At 42.4% G+C, this 25947-nt stretch overlaps 1 protein-coding gene across 1 annotated transcript in view; it reads left to right on the top strand.

Moving 5' to 3' along the window:
* The window catches only part of LOC126285058 (coagulation factor IX-like), a 284637-nt gene extending 261926 nt beyond the window's left edge, over positions 1-22711 (top strand). Inside the window, exons 11-12 of the mRNA XM_049984381.1 lie at positions 12-193; positions 22521-22711. Of these exons, the coding sequence (XP_049840338.1) occupies positions 12-193; positions 22521-22661 (323 nt within the window). The 3' untranslated portion in view covers positions 22662-22711. The remainder of the gene's footprint in view (positions 1-11; positions 194-22520) is intronic.
* Positions 22712-25947: the final 3236 nt, after the last annotated feature.

The following is a 25947-nucleotide window of genomic DNA, read 5'->3' as shown; positions in this document are numbered from 1 at the left end:
GTTTTCTGCAGACGACCTCATTGTCTTCGTCACCGGGTGGGGGACACTTCAAGACCATCTTCCTGCTGGAGACGTTCTGCATTATGCAACGGCAAAAATCATTCCTCATAGTCAATGTCTCGACTATATCCCCGACCTCGACAGCCGCTGCATATGTGCCACTCTAGTGGAAGGAGAAGGTCGTAGTTGTCTGGTAAGTAATGTCGTATAAACTTAGTGTTCGAAGAATTTACATGAAATCATGAAACTCTTTAGAGTTCATCAGTAACAAGTTTGAGGAGGACGTAGTGGCACTATTTAAACATGTGCTTACTTCAACATACTTCTTATTTCAACACCAATATTTTGAACAAGTGGACGGTGTCGCCATGGGAGCCCTCTTTCTCCTGTGGTGTGCAAATTATTTTATGGAGGACTTTGAAGATAAAGCACTACAGTCAGCCACCCTCAAACCCTCTTGTTTTCTGCGGTATGTTGACGATACGTTTGTGGTGTGGCCACATGGACTGGATACTCTACTTACGCTTCTTCAACATTTAAATTCGCTCCATCCGAATATTAACTTCACTATGGAAGTGGAAAAAGATGGCACTCAACCTTTTCTTGATGTTTTGGTACGAAGGAAAGCAGATGGAACCTTGGGACACAGCGTATACCGGAAGCCAACGCATACAGATCTATATTTGTAGGCCACAGGCTGCCACCATCCAGCACAGTGCGGTAGTGCATTACGTACGCTAGTTCATAGAGCCCGTGTGGCATCTGACTCTGAAAGCCTGCCGAGTGAGACAGTCTTCCGTCAAAACGGTTTTTCTGAGAGACAAATACGTAATGCATTCAGGCCCAAGCGAGTTCAATCTATGGAGCGGAATGAAGATACGAAGACACCCACCACCTTGGCCTTCTTGCCGTACTTTGGTGCAATGTCGTCAAGAATCGGAAGAGTCCTCGAAAGATATGACATCAGGTGTGTTTTCCGACCATCTGCAAAACTGAGGAACCTGTTAGGTTCGGGTAAGGATGGTCTCGGTCTGAGGAAACGTGGTGTGTACGAGATTCCTTGTCAGTGTGGGGCGGCATATATAGGTCAGACATGTCGCACAGTACAAGAACGTTGCGATGAACATCAGCGTCATACACGCCTACGCTTACTGGAGAAGTCGGCAATTGCAGAACACTGTCTGAACACAGGACATTACATGATTTATGAAAAGACGGAAGTTTTATCCCCAGCATCCTCTCTCTGGGATTGCGTCGTTAAGGAGGCAATACATAACCGTACAGCTGATAACCTTATGCGGGATTTCAATTGAGTACAGCCTGGAACGCTGCATTGGCTGCTGTTAAATCACGACGAGAAAGCAAAGAGCTTTCGAGAGTAGACCCGTCATAACTGTTAGTAAACACAACGTCAGCGCACGCGCAGAACGGCCGCTCTGCGTCTCCCGGCAGAGGGCGTTTGAGTCTGGCGCCATTTATCAGAAAATTTTTGCGCATGAGTGGTTTCCGCGCCTGCGCAATCTTCACGCGCGTGCTCTACATACAGCGGCGTCGACATGCGGATCTTGTCAGTCGTACCTAGCCACCAGCGAGGTTCAACAACCAGATGATGTCGGACAGTTGCTCCGAAGAAATAGTGTGGGATTTGCACAACTTCATCCGGCGGCACACCCGTGAAGACTATTTACAACATATCAGCCGGGAAAGTCTGAAGAGTCACAATCATGAAACGGTTGTCACGTCATTGTGGCTCAAAACTGTTTCTCGAAGAAAATATTCAGGGCTAAGGTCTGACTGGTGTTTAATTCTTCCTATACTGGATAATCTGTTTGACTGATCATCATAGTTGGAGTGAAACTATTTTACATACACTGTCTGACAAAAAATTAAGGACCCAGAACACATTGACGGATGTCAATGTAACTTCGTGCACTTACCTACCATCTGTGGATATGTAAATAATTAGATCTGCATTTCTCTCTGCGAATTAGAACGGCCACGAGAGTGCTTCAGTATTGTACAGGTTGGTGCAAAGAATTACCCCTAATTTTAAGCTGTTACTGCGAAAAAAGAGGGAGCAGTGGAAGAGGGTGGATGAGCTCCAAGCTCAAAGTGGCAGTGGATGTTTATGTTGATATCGTCATTAGTTGCAAACATGGCGTGGTCGAACGAACAACGTGCTTTTGCTGTCGAAACTTATTTTTCCGAAAACCAGTGTGTAGTGGCAGTACAGTGTGCTAAGCGTACTCCAAATCAAATCCCCCCTCTAAACAGTGTTCTCGACCTTAAATTTCTGGATGTGCTAATAAACGGAATTTGCGTTATTAGAATTATGTGAATCCTGGGGAAATCCACGAGAGACCACTCCACTATTATAACGTCACGTTATAAGGTCACAGTTTGGAGTGCAATCAGTTCTGTGGAAATCATTGGGGTAAGAAGGGACCACCCTCTTTTCCTCTACCCATCCAGCCCTCAGTGAAACGAAGAAAATGTAGTGAGGTGCCTTTCTTTCAAGAAAATCATTTAAAAGCCGATATTACACAGGTTTTCAAAGGACTCGGAACTAGAAGATTTTTACAGTTACTTATAAGACGCCATCCGTCTTCCAAAACATTCAAAACACTCTATATCCCCAGCTCTTGCACCCTCCTCCACTCCCCCTCTGTACAAACTATCGTGTAGGCACCCATGCAGAGAGCTGTGAGACTACGTCAATACCCTAAAACAGCGCAACGTTGTAACCATTCCGCTTCACGAGAAAGGAGGCAGGCAAGGCCCAAAAGCTATAGAACTGTATTTCTTCTACACACACAATATATTTATTAAAATTATCACCTGCCGCATAGAATCAAAAACTTTGGGCTTTGGTCAACCGAAGCAACAAGTAGGTTTCCGAATTGGATAAGCACAGTGCCACATTTCGAAGTCGTGAACGAAACTGATCAATGAACACGAATTAGCAACACCACTTTGTTTAGAATTCATAGGTTTCAGTGAAAGCTTTGGACTCACTGCCAACATATTCCGTATTAATAACGCCTGGGAAAAACGACAGTCACTGCCGATGAATATATACATCACTGTTACAGCTTCCATTGGACTTTATCAGGAGTTTCAGACCTAAAAGAGGGAAAAAATAATGAATATAAGTTAATGGTACGTATCAGAACCACCTACGTTTTCTGACGGAAGTGTACTGCCCTTTTTCTAGTTCAGACAAATAGCAACAGCTAAGGAACAAATCTAATAAAACAGCATTGAAAGTCAGTTGTATTAAGGTTAAAATAACGCATTCTCTGCACACTGAAAGTAAAATAACAGGTATTAACATTGTATTCATATGTATTAACAACGTAATCATATGTATTGAGAACATAAACTATTATGAAATATCGTATGTGCATTTAGAAGAGCTGATAGCAATACCTGTATAAATATTTAAAGAAAACAGTAAACGGGAGAGGTCGACTAAAGAGTGTTTTCAAAGGTAACATATTTACATGAATGAAATGGCATGTTTGAAGTTGTGGTTGTCCAGTGAACAATAGAAACCTGAATGTGGGGAATTACTGGGACAGGAGAACAAACTGAGAGACCTGGGTAAAGACTGGAGCGGACAACTGCGCAACGAAAATTATATGCAAGCGAGCAAGACATGTACCCAGGCAAATGGGTAGGAGAGACAAGAAGAAAACCGAGAAGATGATCAAAAAGAAGAACAGTAGAAAGCGTACTATGGATGTAAAGAACTGAAGACCACTGCGTACGATAGTGTGCAAAGGAGACTTTTATCGAGTAGTGGATGTCAAATGTCCAAGGACGACTGTTGTGTTGGCAGAAGAGCCAACACTGTGTTACGATTCGAGGCCGAAATGCACGCGTTTTAGCTCAGCAGGCTGGCGTGAGGCGGGAAGTACTATACTGACGTCAGGTCTGGAACATGACAAGGAATGAGAATTCAGAAAGCGGACGAAATTAGTTTGATACTTAACTTTAATCCATTAATGATGAACGTCGCCCTTGACGGTACATGATTCACAACATCTGTTCAGAATACATTCTTATAGTAACTGAATATGGCGCCTTGCTAGGTCGTTCCAAATGACGTAGCTGAAGGCTATGCTAAACTGTCATCTCTGCAAATGAGAGCGTATGTAGACAGTGAACCATCGCTAGCAAAGTCGGCTGTACAACTGGGGCGAGTGCTAGGAAGTCTCTCTAGACCTGCCGTGTGGCGGCGCTCGGTCTGCAATCACTGATAGTGGTGACACGCGGGTCCGACGTATACTACCGGACCGCGGCCGATTTAAAGGCTACCACCTAGCAAGTGTGGTGTCTGCCGGTGACACCACAATGACTATGATGGTGATGACTAGGATGAATGTGGCAGGCCTGCAGCGCATACTAAAATAAATTAGTTGTGAACTTTCCTATTGTTGGACCAAGTGAAAAAGAAGAAAAACTAAACTAAAACATGAAGTTTGTTGAAATTTTTGTACAAAACTTTTAACAGTTGTTTGAAAGACATGGACAATTTCAAAGGAGAGAAAGGAAGAAAAGCCACAAATGTCTAATAGTCACAGACAACTGATTGTCAGAACGCTCTAACCTAGTTGCGTCACACTGCCATATTTACTGAATCATTAATAAGCAGAAAGTTGTACGTAAAGCTACCAAATGAAAGATACTGTGCAGATGTTTTTTCACCACTGTTAGCAATCCAATTTCAATTCATGATGACTGAAAACTAAATGTGGAGAGTTGCTGGAAAGACAGGAGAACAAACAGAGCGATCTGGGAAAAGTCTGGAATGGACTACTTTTTTATGAATGTGACGGAAATTATATAGAGACTGGCAGGACATGTAGCCAGAAAAATAGACAGAAGATAGACCAAGGATGTTATCATATTCAAGGAAATAAGAAAAAAGTGAGGACATGATCACACAGAAGATGGTTGAAAAACGTGAATGTACAACACTGAAGAACACAATGTACGGAAATGTACGTAGCAGCCCTTTATCCAGCAGTGGATGTCAAATGGCTAATGATGACTAGGATGGTGATGAAGATAATGAAAATGAAATCTTAGAGTGCGTAGAAAAAAAACTGAATTGTGAAATCCCTATTGTCATATCAAGGAGAAACGCCATTATATAAAGGAAAAGAAAAAAAATTAAGATAATAGATGAAGATAATTTAATTTTTACACAAAAATTTCAACATAAGTTTAAAACATATGATTATTTTAAGGGAAAGAAAGAAAGAAAAGCCACAAATTTGTAATAGTTCTACGGGTAACTATCAGAACACATCACTTTCAGCAGTCCTGCTTCAATTCATGTTGACTGGAAAAGGCAACTAAAGGAGACGGAGTGGTTATTGCCTTGTTAGGATGATAAGTTTAAGAAGAAAGCAAGATATCAATGTCGTGAATATTATAACTATCAGTGTTGATTTACTTTAACATGATGGAGGTAATGGTAGCTTTAAAGACTCCATGCCAGTCAGATGTTAACTCAAGGAGCATTATCTATAATAGTCATTCACAACTACAAAAAATTGATAATATTTCACATCAATGTGATCGTTATCTTGATTTTCTCAGCAGGTCTTTTTTTTTTGTGACTGGTTCGATGCGGCCCGCCACAAGTTTCTCCCCTGTGTCAACCCTTATTTTCATCTCAGAGTAGCTCTGCAACCTACGTCCTCAACTATTTGCTCGATATATTCCAATCGCTGTCTTCTCCGTCTTCCTCTACAGTTTATATGCTCTACAGCTCTCTCTAGTTCCATGGTAGTTATTTCCTGATACCTTAACAGATGTCCTATAATCCTTTCCCTTTGTCTATGTTTTCAATGGATTCCTTTCCTTTCCGATTCTGCTGAGAACCTCATCATTCCTGACCTTAGCAGTCCACCTAATTTTCAACAGTCGTCTGTAGCACCACGTCCCAAATGCTTCGATTCTCTTACGTTCCGGTTTTCACACATTCCGTGTTTCACTCCCCTACGTTCATTCTCAGAAATTTCTTCCTCAAATTAAGGCCTATGTTTCATACTAGTAGACTTCCCTTGCCAGAAATGCACTTTCTGTCAGTACTAGCCTCCTTTTTATGTTCTCCTTGCTCTGCCTAGATAACAGAATTCCTTAACTTCGCTACTTTATGATCCCCAATTCTGACGTTAAGTTTCTCGCTGTTGTCTGTTTTGCTCTTTTTCTTTATCTTCCTCTCTTTGGTTTACTCTCCGTCAGTATTCTGTACTAATTAGACTGATGATTCCCTTCAACGCATCCCGTAATTATTCTTCACTTCCATTGAGAATAGAAATATCATCAGCGAATCTTATAACCGATATCCTTTCACCTTTAATTTTAATCCCGCTCCACAACCGTTCTTTTATTGCCATCATTACTTATTTGATGTATAGATGAAAGGCAGGGACGAACGATTACATCCCTGTCTTACACCCTTTTTAATCTGAGCCCTACGTTCTTGGTCTTCCAGTCACACTATTCCCTATGGGTTCTTATACATATTGCATATTACTCATATTTCCCTATAGCTTACCCTATTTTTCCCAGAATTACGAACATGAACATAAGGACTTTATAAGTCAAGTTACTAGTTGAGAAATATGGTCAGTTAGTTTCTCCGACCACAGTGCCTATCACATGTCTTACAGCGCCATTTATCACAAAGTGAAAAATATGGTCCAACTAAGACATTCATATCTCTTTACGTACTACACGAATAGGTAATAAAAAATGGGGGTTCCTATTTTTAAAAAACGCATTTCATATCCGTTTGACCTATGGCAGCACCATCTAGCGGACGAAATTTGCTTCGTGATACATTAACCGTGTTAAAATGGACCGTTTATCAATTGCGGAAAAGGTCGATATCGTGTTGATGTATGGCTATTGTGATCAAAATGCCTTACGGACGTGTGCTATGTATGCTGCTCGGTATCCCGGATAGTTACGTTATTTAAGGAAACAGAAAGTGTACAGCCACATGTGAAACGTCAACCACGATCTTCAACAAATGCCGGTGCCCAAGTAGGTGTTGTAGCTACTGTTGCTGCTAATCTGCATATCAGTAGCAGACAAATTGCGCGAGAATCGGGAATCTCAAAAACGTCGTTATTGAGAATGCTACATCCACTTCGATTGCACCCGTACCATATTTCTATGCACCAGGAATTGCATGGCAACGACTTTGAGAGGTCGTGTACAGTTCGCACAAGAGAAATCACGGGACGATGATAGATTTTTTGCACGCGTTCTATTTAGCGACGAAGCGTCATTCACCAACAGCGCTAACGTAAATGCACTATTGGGCAACGGAAAATCCACGATGGCTGCGACAAGTGGAACATCAGCGACCTTGGCGGGTTAATGTATGGTGAGGCATTATGGGAGGAACTATAATTGGCCCCCATTTTATTGGTGGCAATCTAAATGGTGCAATGCATGCTGATTTCCTAAGTAATGTTCTGCCGATGTTACTACAAGATGTTTCACTGCATGATAGAATGGCGATGTACTTCCAACATGATGGATGTCCGGCACATAGCTCGTGTGCGATTGTAGCGGTATTGAATACCATATTTCATGACAGGTGGATTGGTCATCGAAGCACCATACCATGGCCCGCACGTTCAGCGGATCTGACGTCCCCGAGTTTCTTTCTGTGGGGAAAGTTGAAGGATATTTGCTATCGTGATCCACCGACAACGCCTGACAACATGCGTCAGCGCATTGTCAATGCATGTGCGAACATTACGGAAGGCGAACTACTCGCTGTTGAGAGGAATGTCGTTACACGTATTGCCAAATGCATTCAGGTTGACGGAAACCATTTTGAGCATTTATTGCATTAATGTGGTATTTACAGGTAATCACGCTGTAACAGCATATGTTCTCAGAAATGGAAAATTCACAAAGGTACATGTATCACATTGGAACAACCGAAATAAAATTTTCAAACGTACCTACATTCTGTATTTTAATTTTAAAAACCTACCTGTTAACAACGGTTCGTCTAAAATTGTGAGCCATGTTTGTGCCTATTACAGCGCCATCTACCACAAAACGAAAAAAGTGGTCCAACTTATACGTTCATATTTCTTTACGTACTACACGAATATGTAATACAAAATAGGGGTTCCTATTTAAAAAACACAGTTGATATCCGTTTTACCTGTGGCAGCGCCATCTAGCGGGCCAACCATAGCGCCATCTGGTTTCCTTCCCCCTTCAAGCTAGACGAGTTTCGATCTTTGTAATTTTTCGTTTGATGCTTATTTCGTGAGATATTTGGCCCAGTCACTATCAACGGACCACCCTGTATAAAGCAGATTGTATATGTGAATTACGTGGATATTTCCCAAGCCCGTGAACCATTTTCAAGCAAATTTTACACAGAAACAGCAGGCCTCCAGGATATCAGTCAGGACTGTGGAATTATATCCTCCTACCTCCAATACAAGTGAACATACAAGCAACAATGGGTTTTTTCCAGCCCCTGGGCTGTAGGCTGCCCTGTATGACAGGCATGCTTGTGAGAACAGTATCGACCTTCCAACTCTACCTGCTCTGCAGGGCTAAGGGACAAGAAAGTTTTTTTCTGAACCCTAAGATGTAGGAAGCCTGCATGATATGCATTTTGTGTTGAAGTAGTATCGGCCCTCTTTATCAGCCTGTTTTACATGGATGTCTGTATGCCAGGAACGAATAAATTAGTTTCAAGCCCATGGTAGATAGCCTGACCTGCATTACAGGTGTGTTGTTGGAGGAATATCAGATTGCTTTATTGAACTGTACTGCAAGGGCTACAGAGGCTCCATGTGACGATGAGCATGGCTGGGTGGATGTTGAGAAGGATATAGGGGATGATAGAGTGAGGAGAGGAGCATGTGGACAGAGTGAGGGGCGGAGAAGGAGATGTGGGAGATGTTTGAGGTGTGCAGAAGGTTTAGTGGGGTAGTGCGCAGATGGAAAAGAAACAGGAGGAAGTGGAAGTAGAGAATATGGTCAAAAGGAAGTTGCAGCAAGATAGAGTTATAGAGGGGAGTTTGAAGAAAATGGACAATCAGAGGGAGAGGAGGAGATGAAGAGACAGGGAGAGTGGTAAGGAGGAAGTAGACAGTAGAGGCGGGATGATGAAGTGGACAGACAGAGGGAGGAAGAAGTGGACAACAGAAATGGGGTGTAGGAGGCGCATTCAGTATTTGTGTCCAACACCTACGGAAGCAAAACCACTGTAAAAGGCTTATATGTCTCATCTTTGCCGTAGTACAAGAATTATTCTGTGACAGTACTCTTGAATCATTATTAGTAAAGAATAATTTGGAAATAAAATTCAGCTTACCATCTTTTGCTTTCCTATCCTCAGATCCAATCATGAGTCATCAATGAGCATCAGGATACTAACTTTGGTGCCACTATCAACCTTATAAGCAGAATTTCTTTGGGTGTTGTGAAGTGGTTTTTGTATAAGACTGTTGAAGGCTTCATACATTCCACTTGCAACAACCAAACACATTTCATTACCTGAGTAAAAAAACAACTTTTATGAAAAAGTACTTGAATGAACATGTGGCAGGCTACACCCTGTAACAATACTTGATGGTATATCCTTTGTCGCTTTCCTTTTTTTTTTGTATATTGTATTTCAAGTAGCCTACCCCCATGAACCACGGACCATGCCGTTGGTGGGGAGGCTTGTGTGCCTCAGCGATACAGATGGCCGTATCGTAGGTGCAACCACAACGGACGGGTATCTGTTGAGAGGTCAGACAAACGTGTAGTTCCTGAAGAGGAGCAGCATCCTTTTCAGTAGTTGCAGGGGCAACAGTCCGGATGATTGACTGATCTGGCCTTGTAACACTAACCATAACGGCCTTGCTGTGCTGGTACTGCGAATGGCTGAAAGCAAGGGGAAACTACAGCCGTAATTTTTTCCCGAGGACATGCAGCTTACTGTATGATTAAATGATGATGGCGTCCTCTTGGGTAAAATATTCCGGAGGTAAAATAGTCCCCCATTCGGATCTCCGGGCGGGGACTACTCAGGAGGACGTCGTTATCAGGAGAAAGAAAACTGGCGTTCTACGGATCAGAGCGTGGAATGTCAGATCCCTTAATCGGGCAGGTAGATTAGAAAATTTAGAAAGGGAAATGGATAGGTCAAAGTCAGCTATAGTGGGAATTAGTAAAGTTCGGTGGCACGAGGAACAAGACTTTTGGTCAGGTGAATACAGGGTGATAAATACAAAACCAAATAGGGTTAACGCAGGAGTAGCATTAATAATGAATAAAAAAAATAGGAGTGCTTGTCAGCTACTACAAACAGCATAGTGAACGCATTATTGTGGCCAAGATAGACACGAAGCCCATGCCTACTACAGTGGTACAAGTTTATATGCCAACTGGCTCTGCAGATGATGAAGAAATTGAAGAAATGTATGATGAGATAAAAGAAATTATTCAGGTAGTGAAAGGAGACGAAAATTTAATAGTCATGGGTGACTTGAATTCGAAAATAGGAAAAAGGAGAGAAGGAAACATAGTGGATAAATAAGGATTGGGGGAGAGAAATGAAAGAGGAAGCCATCTGGTGGAATTTTGCACAGAGCATAACTTAATCATAGCTAACACTTGTTGCAAGAATCATAAAAGAAGGTTGTATACATGGAAGAATCCTGGAGATACTAGAAGGTATCAGATACATTATATAATGGTAAGACAGAGATTTAGGAACCAGATTTTAAATTGTAAGACATTTCCAGGGGCAGGTGTGGACTCTGACCACAATCTATTGGTTATGAACTGTAGATTAAAACTGAAGAAACGCAAAAAGGTGGGAATTTAAGGAGATGGGACCTGGATAATCTGACTAAACCAGAGGTTGTACAGAGTTTCAGGGAGAGCATGAGGGAACATTTGAAAGGAATGGGGGAAAGAAATACAGTAGAAGACGAATGGGTAGCTGTCAGGGATGAAGTAGTGAAGGCAGCAGAGGATCAAGTAGGTAAAAAGACGCAGGCTAGTAGAAATCCTTGGGTGACAGAAGAAATATTGAATTTAATTGGTGAAAGGAGAAAGTATAAAACGCAGTAAATGAACAAGGCAAAAAGGAATACAAACGTCTCAAAAATGACATCGACAGGAAGTGCAAAATGGCTAAGCAGGGATAGCTAGAGGACAAATGTTAGGATGTAGAGGCTTATCTCACTAGGGCTAATATAGATACTGCCTACAGGAAAATTAAAGAGACCTTTGGAGAAAAGAGAGCCACTTGTATGAATATCAAGAGCTCAGATGGAAACCCAGTTCCAAGCAAAGAACGGAAAGCAGAAAGGTGGAAGGAGTATATAGAGGGTCTGTACAAGGGCGATGTACTTGAGGGCAATATTATGGAAACTGAAGAGGATGTAGATGAAGATGAAATGGGAAACACGATACTGTGTGAAGAGTTTGACAGAGCACTAAAAGACCTGAGTCGAAACAAGGTCCCGGGAATAGACAACATTCCATTGGAACTACTGATGGCCTTTGGAAGAAACAGTCTTGACAAAACTCTACCATCTGGTGAGCAAGATGTATGAGACAGGTGAAGTACCCTCAGACTTCAAGAAGAATATAATAATTCCAATCCCAAAGAAAGCAGGTGTTGACAGATGTGAAATTAGATTAGGAAATGAGACACTTAAAGTAGTAAAGGAGTTCTGCTATTTGGAGAGCAAAATAACTGATGATGGCCGAAGTAGAGAGGATATAAAATGTAGACTGGCAATGCCAAGAAAAGCGTTTCTGAAGAAGAGAAATTTGTTAACATCGAGTATAGATTAAAGTGTAAGGAAGTTGTTTCTGAAAGTATTTGTATGCGTGTAGCTATGTATGGAAGTGAAACATGGACGATAAATATTTTGGACAAGAAGAGAATTGAAGCTTTTGAAATGTGGTGCTACAGAAGAATGCTGAAGATTAGATGGGTAGATCACATAACTAATGAGGAGGAATTGAATAGAATTGGGAAGAAGAGGAGTTTGTGGCAGAACTTGACAAGAAGAAGGGACAGGTTGGTAGGAGATGATGGGATCACAAATTTAGCATTGGAGGGCAGCGTGGAGGGCAAAAATCGTAGAGGGGGACCAAGAGATGAATACACTAAGCAGATTCGGAAGGATGTAGGTGCAGTAAGTACTGGGACATGAAGAAGCTTGTATAGGATAGAGTAGCATGGAGAGCTGAATCAAACCAGTCTCAGGACTGAAGACAACAACAACAACTGTAAGCAGATAGAACTTTTTATGAACAATATTTTTTCTGTCTGATTTACATTTAAAGACGCGTGCTAGCACATTCGAAACCGTTAACATCATTTTATAAACTCTCGATCTAGACAAATAAAAGCCATATTAAAAATTAACATCGCTATTCCATATTCTTGACCATGTCAAGCCTAATAAAACAAAACCGTAGAAACAGGAGACGTGCCGACTCTGAAGACACAAACCCGCGACCACGAAGACAAAGTAGGCACAATTTCCATAGCCATCCATAATTCCTCCTTTCTCATTGAGAATCCCTGTAGTCGAGACGATCTAAGACGACCACTGATAGCTTGCAGCTAGCTGTGAGCAACGAAGCGCTAACGGCTGCAAGCCGAAACACTGGTCGTCTATAGAGCTCTGAGAATACTGAGGGGTTCCCGTAGAGAAATCACGGTTATGTTATAGGTTGAGGTAGTCCCGCCGAGCTGCCACGTCCAACCCACTGCAACTGTCAGGTATGCTATACAAAACAGTGAACAAACACTAAGGTTAGGAGGGAGCACACATGCACGCACAACATCTCGGTATGTGGTCTCTCGCGTGACGTCAACGAACGGGACCGACCGAGGTGGAGTAGTGGTTAGACACTGGACTCGCTTTCGGGAGAACGACGGTTCAATCCCGCGTCCAGCCATCCTGATTTAGGTTTTCCGTGATTTCCCTAAATCGCTCCAGGCAAATGCCGAGATGGTTCCTTTCAAAGGACACGGCCGACTTCCTTCCCCGTCGTTTTCCAATCCGATGAGACCGATGACCTCGCTGTCTGGTCTCCTTCCCCAAAAACCAACCAACCAACCAACGGGTCGGTAAGATACGAAGAGCAGAAAAATTTTATGAGCGCAGGTATCGATTCTAATCAACACACAGCTCACAGTCACTCAGATAACTGGGAAGCAGCACGAACAGCACGTTTAAATTCTATATAAAATGTTAAGATATAAATTTTCGAAACGAATTAATCTCACACATGAATAAATGTGCGAAATGCAGGCATTTTACACTTAGATGGTTTTGTGAAACCATCGCTACTAGTGTGCTAACAGTGAACAGTGTAGTGTCAGTTATACTAATAATAACATTTTAAACTGTGGTGCAAAACAAAGTACGTGCTCCACATTATGGAGCTCCCTGTGTTCAGTGGGAAGCAAGACAAGATGCCGCAGAACACGTTGAAGAAGAGCCGTTTATGTAGCCCAGAGAAAACATTTCCAGCTCATGAATACTGTCTGTAACTTGCGGCTCACAGGTGCACAAAGGACAATGCAATAGAACTGTACACCGCTTTTCTGGATGTAATTGGGAGACCTGTGACGATCCATACAGATCATTACCATCTCCAGCGGTAGAGTTCCGCCAACACTGTGACCTGTGAAGATGGTGGACTGAATAGCACCTGGAATAGAACATGTATCAGTGGCCATGGTTTCTCTTCATCGATGATGACAAGATATGTCTCACATTTAATATCTTCGGAGAGTGTGGAGGCGACCACAGTGTTTCAATATGGAGATGGGCCAATCATGTTTTGGGCGAGAACCTTTTATCAACGTCTCTCACCGCTTATCGAAATCAAGAGTAATTTAATGGCTGTATAGCATTGGGACAGGATCCTCCAAACTATTCTCCAGCCCTAACATTTCGGCGATGGGTTCATCTTTCAGGACGATAGTGCACCAGTAAGCTATTCCCGTCTCGTGTACAACTTCCTCCGAAAAGCAAAATTAACTGAATGGAATGGGCTGCGATATTTACTGACATCAGGCGGATTGAGTGTGTTTGACATTTGTTAAAACATGCAGTACGTCATCGTAGGAATGCTCTTAACGCCCTGGATAACCACAGGGAGGCGATGCGAAACACTTAAACAGCAATGTTTCGACCATGTCGTGGACAACATGCCAAAGAGTTGAGCTATATGATACCGAATGTCACTTTGCAGCAGGTGTCAATGTCACACATGAGAAGTTTCGAACAGACTGCCTTTATTTTGCTTACCGTTTTGTTCCGTCTCGCAGTGAGGTCTCTTTTGATTTCCTATAGGCTTTTCCCTCATTCTTCGCTCCCCTCCTCATCGCAGATTTGCAGGTATCGCAAAATAGTTGCCAGCTTTCAACTGCGAGGCGCAAACGGTTGCAGGCCAAAACGATTTCAGAGCAACTGCACAAAGCAGATAAGGAGTTCGTTTTGATGATAGCGCGGTGTGTTTCTCATTGAGATAAGGCATCTGAATGTTGGTTGTTCACTAAAATATCATGTTAACCATCGTGTAAGAGCGAGAAAAGTTTACCAACACGAGTCAGAACTCGACAATGACAGCTGCTCGACCATGCGGTATCGCACAATAATGCCGAACCTTGAATGATGAAATGGGTAAATGGGTTTGTTTACTGTACGAAACGTATCCACACTACCTGTGTGGATGGCGTTTGGAGCAGCACAGTCTGTCAGCACGGGAACCGTTGTAGCGGTTTCCTCAGCTTGTGGTGTGTGGCGGAGGATAAATGTGTATCTCTGTCACGTCTCCCATTTCCTGTTCCTTTCGTGAAAGACCTGCACGAAGAACGAGTGCAAGTGGACTCGAATCTCACTGATTTTATCTTCGCGGACTTTTCTTTAGACATACGTAGGGGGAAGCAACACATTTATTGACTCTTCTAGGAACGTACGTTGTCGCAACTTTAAGAGTAAACCACGCTGTGACCCATAACGTGTCCTGCTACGTCTGCCACTCTACTTGGTCGATAATCTCCGCGACCATTTCTTTGTTACTAAATGAAATTGTAATGAAACGTTTGGTCCCTTAGGAGCTCACACACATTTGAACATTTGCAGAGAAGCGTGCCACGCCTCTTTGGATCTTTTCTGTTTCCCCTGTGAATCATTTTTGGTACAGATTCCATACTGACTAGCAATAGTCAAGTATTGGTGGAAAGAGATTTATGTAAGCTACTTCCTTTGTTGGCGGACTAATTCCCTGAAGATTCTTCTGATGAATCTCCGTCTGGCATCTTCTTTCCCTGTGCGGACGACAGAGACCCCGTCAGTACCTCAGCTTAGACGAAGTAGAATCTTACGACGTTTTTCCAGGTTTCCGGATAAATCTGAAATTCAGAATGTAGTCTAAGAACTCAAAAATAGCAAGTCTTCTGGAGAAGACTCAACTGTGGTGGAAATGTGTAAAAATGCCAGTGACGACATGACGAAAAAACTTCAGAAACCTTTGGGCGAAATCTAGGAGATTAAAAAAATTCCAGAGCAATGGAAATTCGCTTTGACACATCTTTTACAGAAAAAGAATAAGTAAGGCAGATTTTGAAAACTACAGACAAATCTCCATGGTAGCTGTTACGTTCAGAATCTTATCCAATCCTCTCTAAAGTATTTGGAAGAACAATTAGACCACCAGCTCGGTGAACGCAACGGGGGATTTAGAAATAGCCAGTCCTGTATAGAATGGGTAATGAATTTCAATCTGATCGTAGAGAATTATTGCCTTTTGTGTGGCCTTCAGTCCGAAGACTGGTTTGATGCACCTCTCCGTGCTACTCTGCCCTGTGCAAGCCTCTTCATCTCTATATAAGTACTGCTGTCTACATTCTTCTTGATCTGTTTACTGTATTGACCCCTTGGTCTCCCTCTACGACTATAATTCGCCCCCTACCACAGCACACCCCCCTCCCCTCCGCCCACCCACCCACCCACCCACACACACACACACACACACACACACACACACACACACTCACACACACACACACATACTTTCTTCCAATACTGAGCTGGTGAACCCTTGACGTCTCAGGAAGTGTCCAATCAACGGATACCTCCTTCTTCTCAGATTGTCCCACAAATTTCTTTTTTCTCCAGTTCTACACATTACCTCCTTATTAGCCATGTGATCTACCTATCTAATCTTTAGCATTATTCTGTAGCATCAACTTTCAGAAGCTTGAATCCTCTTCTTGTTTAAATATTTTACCTCTATGTTTCACTTACCAACATGACTACAGTCCAGACAGATACTTTCAGAGAAGACTTCCGAACACTTAAATCTTCAGAGAGGTCCAAAGAAATGTAGACTCTCTTTGAGAATCAATATTCATGGAACGTAATGACATACCTTTGCAGTTCTTGCACAGATGGAAAGGTTCAAAGGGAGCCCCATTAGTAGCCAAACAATGTCGACGTCGGTGAACCGCTGACAGAACTATGGATGTTAGTGTTGGGTGGGTACTCAGCAGCTCGTCTTCGACCTATCCATCGTCCAGACATATTTTCATCCAAGTACGCTCTGACAAATCTGTGGTAGCGAGGCGGAGCGCCATCTTCTTGTAGGTAAAAACTTTCAGTCTCAAGTATCTCTCGGGTGGCAGGTAAAATCGATGTTTGCAGCATGTGAATACACACTTCACCAGTTACGGTACGGTATCTTCAGAGAAGAATGGGCCAATCAAACAGGGCAATGACAGACCACACCACATGTTAACAACCGGTAGTTTAACGTGCTTGTCCAGGTGACCGTGTGGATTTTCAGAAGCCCAGTACACGCAGTACCGTTTAGTTTGAATTGCGAACCGTCAGACCAGATAACCACCCTCCCTGCAAATCGTTCGCGAAGCATGCCTTCAAGCCATACGCAGTACTCCATCCTTCAGTCCGGGTTGTCTTCGTTCATAGCGTGCAGCGATCTTGGAATGTACACTTTTCATTTCGCAGCTTTCAGAACTCGTAATATTCTTTGTTGGCTAACGCTGCTTTCACGTGCACCCAGCATCATAGATTCCTAAAGTGCGACAAACTATCGCTGGAAGCTGGACTTGTTGATGTTTTTGGTCGACCAAACCTTTCCTTATGCACAGTGTGAACAGTATCGTCAGTTTCAAATTTATGCAGAACACTATAAATTGTTATACGCCTTGGTAGCTGAGTTCTGCACAAATTACGCAGTTGCCGTTGTACGTCCATCACGTTTGAGTACTTCCGGTGCCACTTCAATAAGGCCCTACATTGCTCTGACAACAATATTACTTTATTCATCAATACAATGTCAACTGCTCGAAAACGCAGGCCAAGAAGTGCTGAGAGAACAATGGACTACAATAGCTCGCAGAACTGCAATGATATGTCATTTTGTTCCAAAAATATTAACTATCAAAGAGTGTCTACATTTTTCAGGACACTCTGGTGCATTCGATATCAACAACATTCTATTCTTCAGAACTGCTTTTCCTCCCACTGATAGCCTACATTATATCATTTTATATCCTCTCTACTTCTTCCATCATCAGTTACTTTGCTGCTCAAATAGCAAAATTCATCTACTACTTCATGTGTCTCGTTTCCTAACTTAATTCTCTCAGCATCACCTGATTTAATTCGTCTACATTCCATTATTCTTGTTCATCTTATATGTACCTCTCAAGACACTGTCCATTTCGTTCAACTGCTTTTTCAAGTCCCTTGCTGATGGAATTACAAAGTCATCAGAAAACCACATCCAAACTTCGTCAAAGTCTTCTCACAGTATCGTATCTTCCTACGGATCTCCATCTACCAATTTCCCTTCTTTGCTTAGGACTGATTTCCATCTGAGCTCTTGATGTTCATACAACTGCTTCTCTTTTTTAGAAAGGCCTCTCTAATTTTTCTGGAGGCGATCTTCCCCCTAGTGATATATACTTCTAAATCCTTACAGCTTTCCTCTAGACATTCTTGCTTAGCCATTTTATACTTCCGGTCAATCTCATTTTTAGATGTTTCTATTCCCTTTCATCAGTTTCATTTACTGCATTTTAAAATTTTCTACTTTCATCAATTAAATTCAATAATCCATGTGTCATCCAATGATTTATAATGGTCTTGTCCTTTACCTATTTGATCATCTGCTGTCTTGTCGATTTTATCCCCTAAAGCTACCCATTTTCGTATCAGTCGTTTCCTAATTCTCCCTCTGTAACTCTCCACAATCTCAAGTTCTCCAAACTTATCCAAGCCCCATTTCCTTCATTTCCTATCTTTTTGCAATTTCTTCACTTTTAATCTTCAGTTCCTAACAGAGTCCACCACTGGCCTGGACATATCTTACAATTTACAATCAGTTTCCGAAATTTCTGTCTTACTATTTCGTAATCAATCTGAAATCTTTTAGTGCGTTCACATCTCTTCTAAGTATATAGCTTCGTTTCATACTTCTTAAAGCAAGCATTAGCGATTATTAAATTATGCTCTGTGCAGGATTCTACTAGGCGGCTTCCTCTTTAATTCCTTCCTGCCCAGTCCATATTCACCTACGATTTTTCCTTCTTCTCTTTTTACTACCCCATCACAGTTAAATTTTCGTCTCACTTAATTCTCTGAATAATTTCTTTTATCTCATCATAAGTTTCTTTAATTTCTTCATTATCTGCGAAGCTAGTGGACGAATGAACTTGCACTACAGTGGTGGGTGCGAGTTTCGTATATATCTCTGCTACGATAATGCGTTCATTATGCTGTTCATAGTAACTTACCCGCATTCCTATTTTCTTATTCATTATTAAATCTACTCCTGCATTATTCCTATGTGATTTTGTATTTATAATCCTGTATTCACCTGACCAGACGTCCTCTTCCTCTTATCACCGAACTTCACTAATTCTCACTCTATTGAACTTTAACCTTTCTACAGGAGATAGACAAAATAATCTGAACACTTGTACTTAGTTGGGAATGGTTTGTTAATAAGGGGTTGGACCCCCGTTTGCCCGTAATACAGCTGCGATTCTTCTTAGAGTACTGGCATATAATCATTGTACAATCGTCCAGTGGAATGTTACGCCACTCTTCTATCAGAGCCTCTCATAAATGCTGTAGTGACGAGGGAAGCAGAAATCTGCTATGTAGTCTGCACTCCAATACCGCCCAAAAGGGTTCCATGATGTTCAAATCCGGGGTCTGTGCTGGTCAGGGAAGTCGCTTGAGTTTAGTTTCATGCTCCTTATACAACGATTGTACTGCCCTGGCTGTGTGAATGGGCGTATTATCGTCCTGAAATGTAGCATCATTGTTGGCGAACAACATTTGAAACGTGGGGAGTACCTGATCACCTAAGACGTTCACATAATCATTATCTGTGACATGGCCTTTGACAGTAATGATGGAACCAGCAAAATACCATGACATGGCTGCCCACACCATCGCACTTCCACCTCCATGCTTAATTGTTGTAATCAAACTCTCAGGACTGGAGGCTTCGTTTAGCGTTCTCCAGACGTAAACCCGGTCCGATGTTGGAAGTAACGAAAACGTTGACTGGTCGGACATTATGACTTGTTTCCATCATCCGTCCAGGATTTATGCTCCTAACACCATGTTTTACGCTTCTTTGCGTTGGTTAACATCACTAATGGTTTCGGTATAGGAGCTCGTCCATTAATATTCGCTTTATGCAGTTTTCGGTGGACTGTTTCGATAGATACGGGGTCTCAAAGATGGCTATTGAGCTCTGCAGACACTTTAGCCACCGTAGTTATGTGTTGTTTTGTCATAATTCGTGTTAGCGCACGACGATCGCTGTCATTTAGATTTGATCTGCGCCCACTATTACGTTTACAAGATGATGTCTGTCCTTGTTTGAACAGTTGCTCTTGAAACATTCAATAAGTTGGCTGTCTTTGTTACTTATGCTCCAGCTAATCGGACCTCACAAACTTCTCCTCTTTGGAACTCTGTTAGGTCTTTCATTGCACGTCGACCTCAGCCTCTGAATGCAAATACTCGTAAACAACATGCATTGATGCCTAGTGCGTACTGGACACGCAGAGTCCAGCCCGACTTACCTGCATTGTTGACCGTCAAACACAACCGTCCCGTTAATACCACTGTTCACATTATTTCGCCTATCTCCTGTGTTTCCCTTTTTAAATTTTTCCAACTTACCCGACCGATTAAGGGATCTAACTTTCCACTCTCCGATCCATAAAACAACAGCTTTTTATCCTTATGACTAAATCGTCTTGAATAGTCCTGCCCGGAGATCCGAACAGGGGACCACTTTACCTTCGGAACATAGTTTCCAAGAGGATTCCATCATGATTTAACTATACAGTAGAACTGCATGCCCAATTGAAAAAAATATCGCTGTAGTTTCCCTTTGCTTTCAGCCGCCCGCAGTACCAGAGCTGCAAGGCCGTTTTGATTGTAGTTACAAGGCCAGATTAGACAATCACCAAGATTGTTGCCCTTTCAGCTGCTGAAAAGGCTGCTGTCCCTCGTCAAGGACCATACGTTTCTCTGTCCTCTCAACAGACACCTTGCTACGTGGTTACACCTACGGTACTGCTACCTGTATTGGTGCTGAGGCAAGAACGCCTCCCCACCAACAGCAGAGTCCATCGTTCATTGCCTAAGAAGCAAAAATGCTGTTAGGACGTTTGTAGACTTCAAGAAATGCTGCAACTCAGTAGACAAACAAGACTCTTCGACACACTACAAAGATTCGCCGCAAATAAAAAGCATTGGAAATAATTATAGAAACACTGACAGAACGAAGTTCAGAATAAAATTCCATGGAGAAATTTCGGTACTATACGAACTAAGAACTGGTTTAATTCGAGGTAACCGCCTCTCCCCATTGTTCTTTAACTGCATTTTGGATCAGATATAAGGAATGGAATCTTAGACTTCGGTTGGTGAATTAGGGTGGTCTACTGAACAACATTAGGTCCGAATTTACTTCGTTTGCAATCTAATAATTAGGAGTACTATGCTTTTAGGTCGGTTAGTACCCCCGTAAATGTTTCAATAGCAAGCCTTTAACGCTTATTTTCCTCTGAGCAGCTGCCAGCTGTTGAAGTGTGAACAGGAAGGAGTCAAAAAACACAGACTGGGATATAAAAACTCGAATGCCAACGCCAAACCCAACTGTCTAGATTTTGGAGATGTCAGGAGTATTTTCCGGAATCGCCGATACAGCAACTGAGAAAATCAACCTGTTGAAGGAGACAGCGGAAAAGGCTGGATTACCGTATTCTTTCGAGAGACAGAATTCACAACAACATTAAAAATGCTTCAAAATTCCTAACCACAAGATAAGGTAGACTCACCAGAGTGAATAAATTGAAGTACTCAGGGGGCTTCTTAGCCAAACGGCCAAGATAAAGAAGTAAACAAATACACACCACAAAAAAAGGAAAATCGCTTGTCAATTCACGAAGGACTTTTACAGTAAAAACCACTCTCAGTAAAAACAACAATCCAACACTACAACGCTGCCGTGAAACCGGAGTGGCTTTATGCAGCGGAATTTTCAATCCTCAACAAAAAGGGAAAAGTTAAAAAGTTGGAAAGAAAGGAAAGGAAGGTCCTACGGAAAATACGCAGTCCAAGAAAAGTTCGGAGTGCGTGGTTGAGAAGAAATAATTACTAAATCTACACCCATATTAAAAAACTATCTGATACTCTCAGTAAAAGGAAAATCTAGTTTTCTGATAGTCACTTGGTCCGGACGAAACCGAAAATACTGAATAAAAACAATATTTGACTACCTCGACAGAAATGCCAAAACGTAAATCAGCTGGTTAACGAAAGTGAAAAATGACCTAGAACAAATTAACGCCACTGAAGTAGAAATTGTAGGCAGGCCAATTTCTCGAGACAAGATCAGGAATTTCCAGGAACAGGTCAGAAAGCTGATCACAGTGCGAATAGATGACAGAATAAAAGAACGCGCTGAAAAACTTCTCTAAACAAACTGTCCTTTATTATGCCTGTTGTTGTTTTAGATTAAAACTGAAGTTTGGGAGTGTTTCCAACTAAGCAGCGATACGTTCCACACACACCCTACAAGTTCTTCCACTAGAGAAGAACGTCCTTCAAAATTTGAATGAGAATCTTCTTACCTCCTTAGCGTTTCTAAAAACCGCTGTTTTACTCCGTTTTCAAACTGAAAGTCATTCATCGTACAAAAAGTCGCTAGTACTTTGGATTCGACTGCTTATATATCACTTCGTCAAGTATATTGAGTGCTGCATAGTACTTCCTGTTGCTACGGCTGGTAACGACTTCGTAAAATATAAGAATTTTCACCGAAGCATACTAAGCATACGATAATACGTTTGTTATGACTATCCATTAACTGCTGCTCCGATCTGTGCGACTGAAATAATATTGGCTAAACCCTTATTTCACTTGCAGGGCGATCACGGCAGCGGTGCTATGATCGGCGATTCCCTCACAGGAATAGTCTCATGGCTTCACATGGCAGAAAAAGAACCTGTATTAGTGCTGACGAATGTAACCATCTACAAGGACTTCCTTACATCGTACGCCAACTAATTTTTCTTGTAAGCCACCATTCATAGCTTTTATTAAAGAAAAACTGCTTCTTATCGGTGTATTCATCGTATCTCGAGATTTATTATCATCCTTTCCACTGTCCTTTCCATTGCTGTGTGGTGACCACTCCTTGCCTTAAAAAGCATCCCGATGTGCTGCAACTTCAAACTTGCGCATATTTATGACAGATCGGTAACTTGAAACCAACTACACTGCATACGAAGGCATCATTCCATCGTAGTAAATTCAGAAGTCGAACATGCAAACCTTCTTTTAATGCAGTCCACCGTAACCGTAACCGTGATGAGAAATACCAGCACACCTGACATAAAACGTTCAAGTGAACTGACATGGTGTTTTTAACAATAGAGTCATAAATCGAGGGAAAATCTCACAAAAGCATCAGTTATGCATACGGTGTGGTGGAAACTAGACGTAATGTGGAATATACAGCGTGTAATAGGTATAAGTGCTGATATTTCTGTTGGTGAATTAGGGCGGTCTACTGAACAACATTACGTCCGAATTTACTTCGTTTGCAATCTAATAATTAGGAGTACTATGTTTTTAGGTCGGTTAGTACCCCCGTAAATGTTTCAAGAGCAAGCCTTTAACGCTTATTTTCCTCTGAGCAGCTGCCAGCTGTTGAAGTGTGAACAGGTGAACGCAAAACGGTAAGTCTACACTGACCAGCACAATCCACTTAATGGTGCATTTACAGCCAAGCAGAAAACAGCACGCCAGGAAGTTTGTGGCGTGTTTGTGGGTTGACTGTTCGATGCATAGAAAATACAAGCAGACACTAATGTGTGTATACGTTAAGGTACCACAAATAAACATAACTGTCCTTTTACCCCTTATATCCTGCATTAAAAACATTAAAAAGTGGATATGATCCCACAATGTTTCTCAGGGAGCTGAGCTAAATTTGGATTGCCAGCCGATTGAGTTCGTCAAATTACGTAACGTTTCTATGAGAGCCTTCTCATCTTTTTCACCAGAGAGTGACACCGTCGAAACGTCACCCCATTTATTAATTGAGACCTAGTTCTGGACAGTGAATGCATTTTCTGCCTTAAATAATAGTTTGAAAAGTACTAAAAGGAGCATCATCATTTGGAATAATTAATATCACAAGGAAGGCATTACCCTAAGGAGCAATACGGCACATCCAACGGTTTGTTATTTGGTAAACGACGGTGTCTTATCAGGTACAAATGAGATGAACTGCTTTTTTCTTCTAAAGTTGCTATCAGCAGAACGAGGAGCAACGAGCCATCAGGCAGCATTCGAAGAGTACTGACGATCGAAAACATTATGACCACAGCCGACTGTGAGACCATGATTGAATACCGCCCGGTGGCGTCAACAGCACGAGATGCAACAAGTAATGACTGTGTCCAGGCGGAAGACAAGGGAATGGGGACACATTCTAGCGAAGGTACGCTACGCGAAAGGGGAAACCCGTTGACAAAAGCAACTCTGACAAACTACAGATTTTTATCGAGAGGCGCCTTGGAATGAGCATCTCGGAACGACAAAGCTCGTCAGCTATTCGCGTACTCCTGCCTTGAACATCTATGGAAAGTGGTCGAAGGGCGGGGGAACAACGAAAACGCGAGACGATGTTCTATGTCGACAGAACGTGGAGCTCGGATCTTGCCCGCATTGTCGGTGATCTGTCGCCTGACCTGACAAGAGGCTATAAGGCTGATGGAAACGCAAGGCTCCAGGACACATTGCTGAGAAAGTAGACGACCCATGCAGTTTTCTATGTGACCCAAATACATAGTCAATTACGATTCCAGTGGCCACGGTATCTTCGAGATAGAACCGTGAAACAATGGAAACAGGTTGATGGTCATCAAGGTGAACAGGTGATCGAAACATGCACTACGCCACGCACGCATCCTGATGGAGCAGTATGATGTGTGAAAATGTGTGAAATCTTATGTGACTTAACTACTAAGGTCATCAGTCCCTAAGCTTACACACTACTTAACCTCAATTATCCTAAGGACAAACACACACGCCCATGCCCGAGGGAGGACTCGAACTTCCGCCGGAGCCAGCCGCACAGTCCATGATTACAGCGCCACAGACCGCTCGGCTAATCCCGCGCGGCGCAGTACTATGCTAAGGGGGACATTCATCTGGGATTCCATGAGACTGGCGGTCGCAATCGAGGGCATCAGACAGCCGTGGATTATGTGAATATTATTGCAGATCACCTGCATCCGTTCATGCTTCATGTCTTCCCCGCCAGCGATGGCATCTTTCAGCATAACAACTGTGCGTAGCATAAGGTGAGAATCGTGTTACAGTGACTTGAGGAGCTTGACAGTGAACTCACGTCTTGGCCACCAAATTTGTATGATTCGAACCAATAAAACACTTCCGGGACGTTATCGGGTGTACATCCGCGCCGACAAAGCCACCTAATTTACGGGAATTGCGGTACCTGTGCGTAGACATCTGGTGTCAGCTACGTGCAGAAACTTACCAAGCACTTTTCGAATCCACTACCAACACGCTATTAACCAGATGGTCAGAGATATTTGGCTCATGAGGATAAGCCGGCCGCTGTGGCCGAGCGGTTCTAGGTGCTTCACTCCAGAACCGCGCTGCTGCTGTGATCGCAGGTTCGAATCCTGCCTCTGGCATGGATGTGAGTGATGTCCTTAGTTAGGTTTAAGTAGTTCTAAGTCTAGCGGACTGATGACCTCAGATGCTAAGTCCCATAGTACTTAGAGCCATTTAAACCATTTTTTTCATGAGGATATTTTGTCTGAGATTCTGGTCGGATATGAGGTGCCTTACCCATATTCCGAAATGTTTGCTTTTCACCATACTTGTCCAAAAAATGAACCATCTGAGGTTAAGTGTTGGCATGTTATAATAGGCAACCGTCATCTATTCCATTAAATAAATATGCTGTCCCAGTCAATACCTTTCAAGTATGTTTGACGAAACATCATGGGGTCCTTCTTGTCAGCGAAGGAGGCTATGTCTTTTGTTACTAGGTAAGTTAAGCTCGGACACATCCAGGAATAGTCCTGTATTGAACTCCAGAGCAGACTCCCTGCGATCAGACCCAAACCAAACACTGCCTCTCTTGCTGTGTAACACATGGTAGCCACGTCATTAGTACTTCACATTTTCGACCTTTACTAAAAGCTCTTCAGACAATACAGGATGATATCACAGTTCCACTGACCGCAGGAAAGACAGCACTAGCTAGGATGGCCTTTCAAGAGGTGCAGGGCCTCTACTGATCGTTTAGGTT

This window comes from Schistocerca gregaria, chromosome 1, assembly GCF_023897955.1.
Source record: "Schistocerca gregaria isolate iqSchGreg1 chromosome 1, iqSchGreg1.2, whole genome shotgun sequence".
NCBI classification, from domain to species: Eukaryota; Metazoa; Arthropoda; class Insecta; order Orthoptera; family Acrididae; genus Schistocerca; species Schistocerca gregaria.
This window is presented reverse-complemented; position numbering and strand designations above follow the sequence as displayed.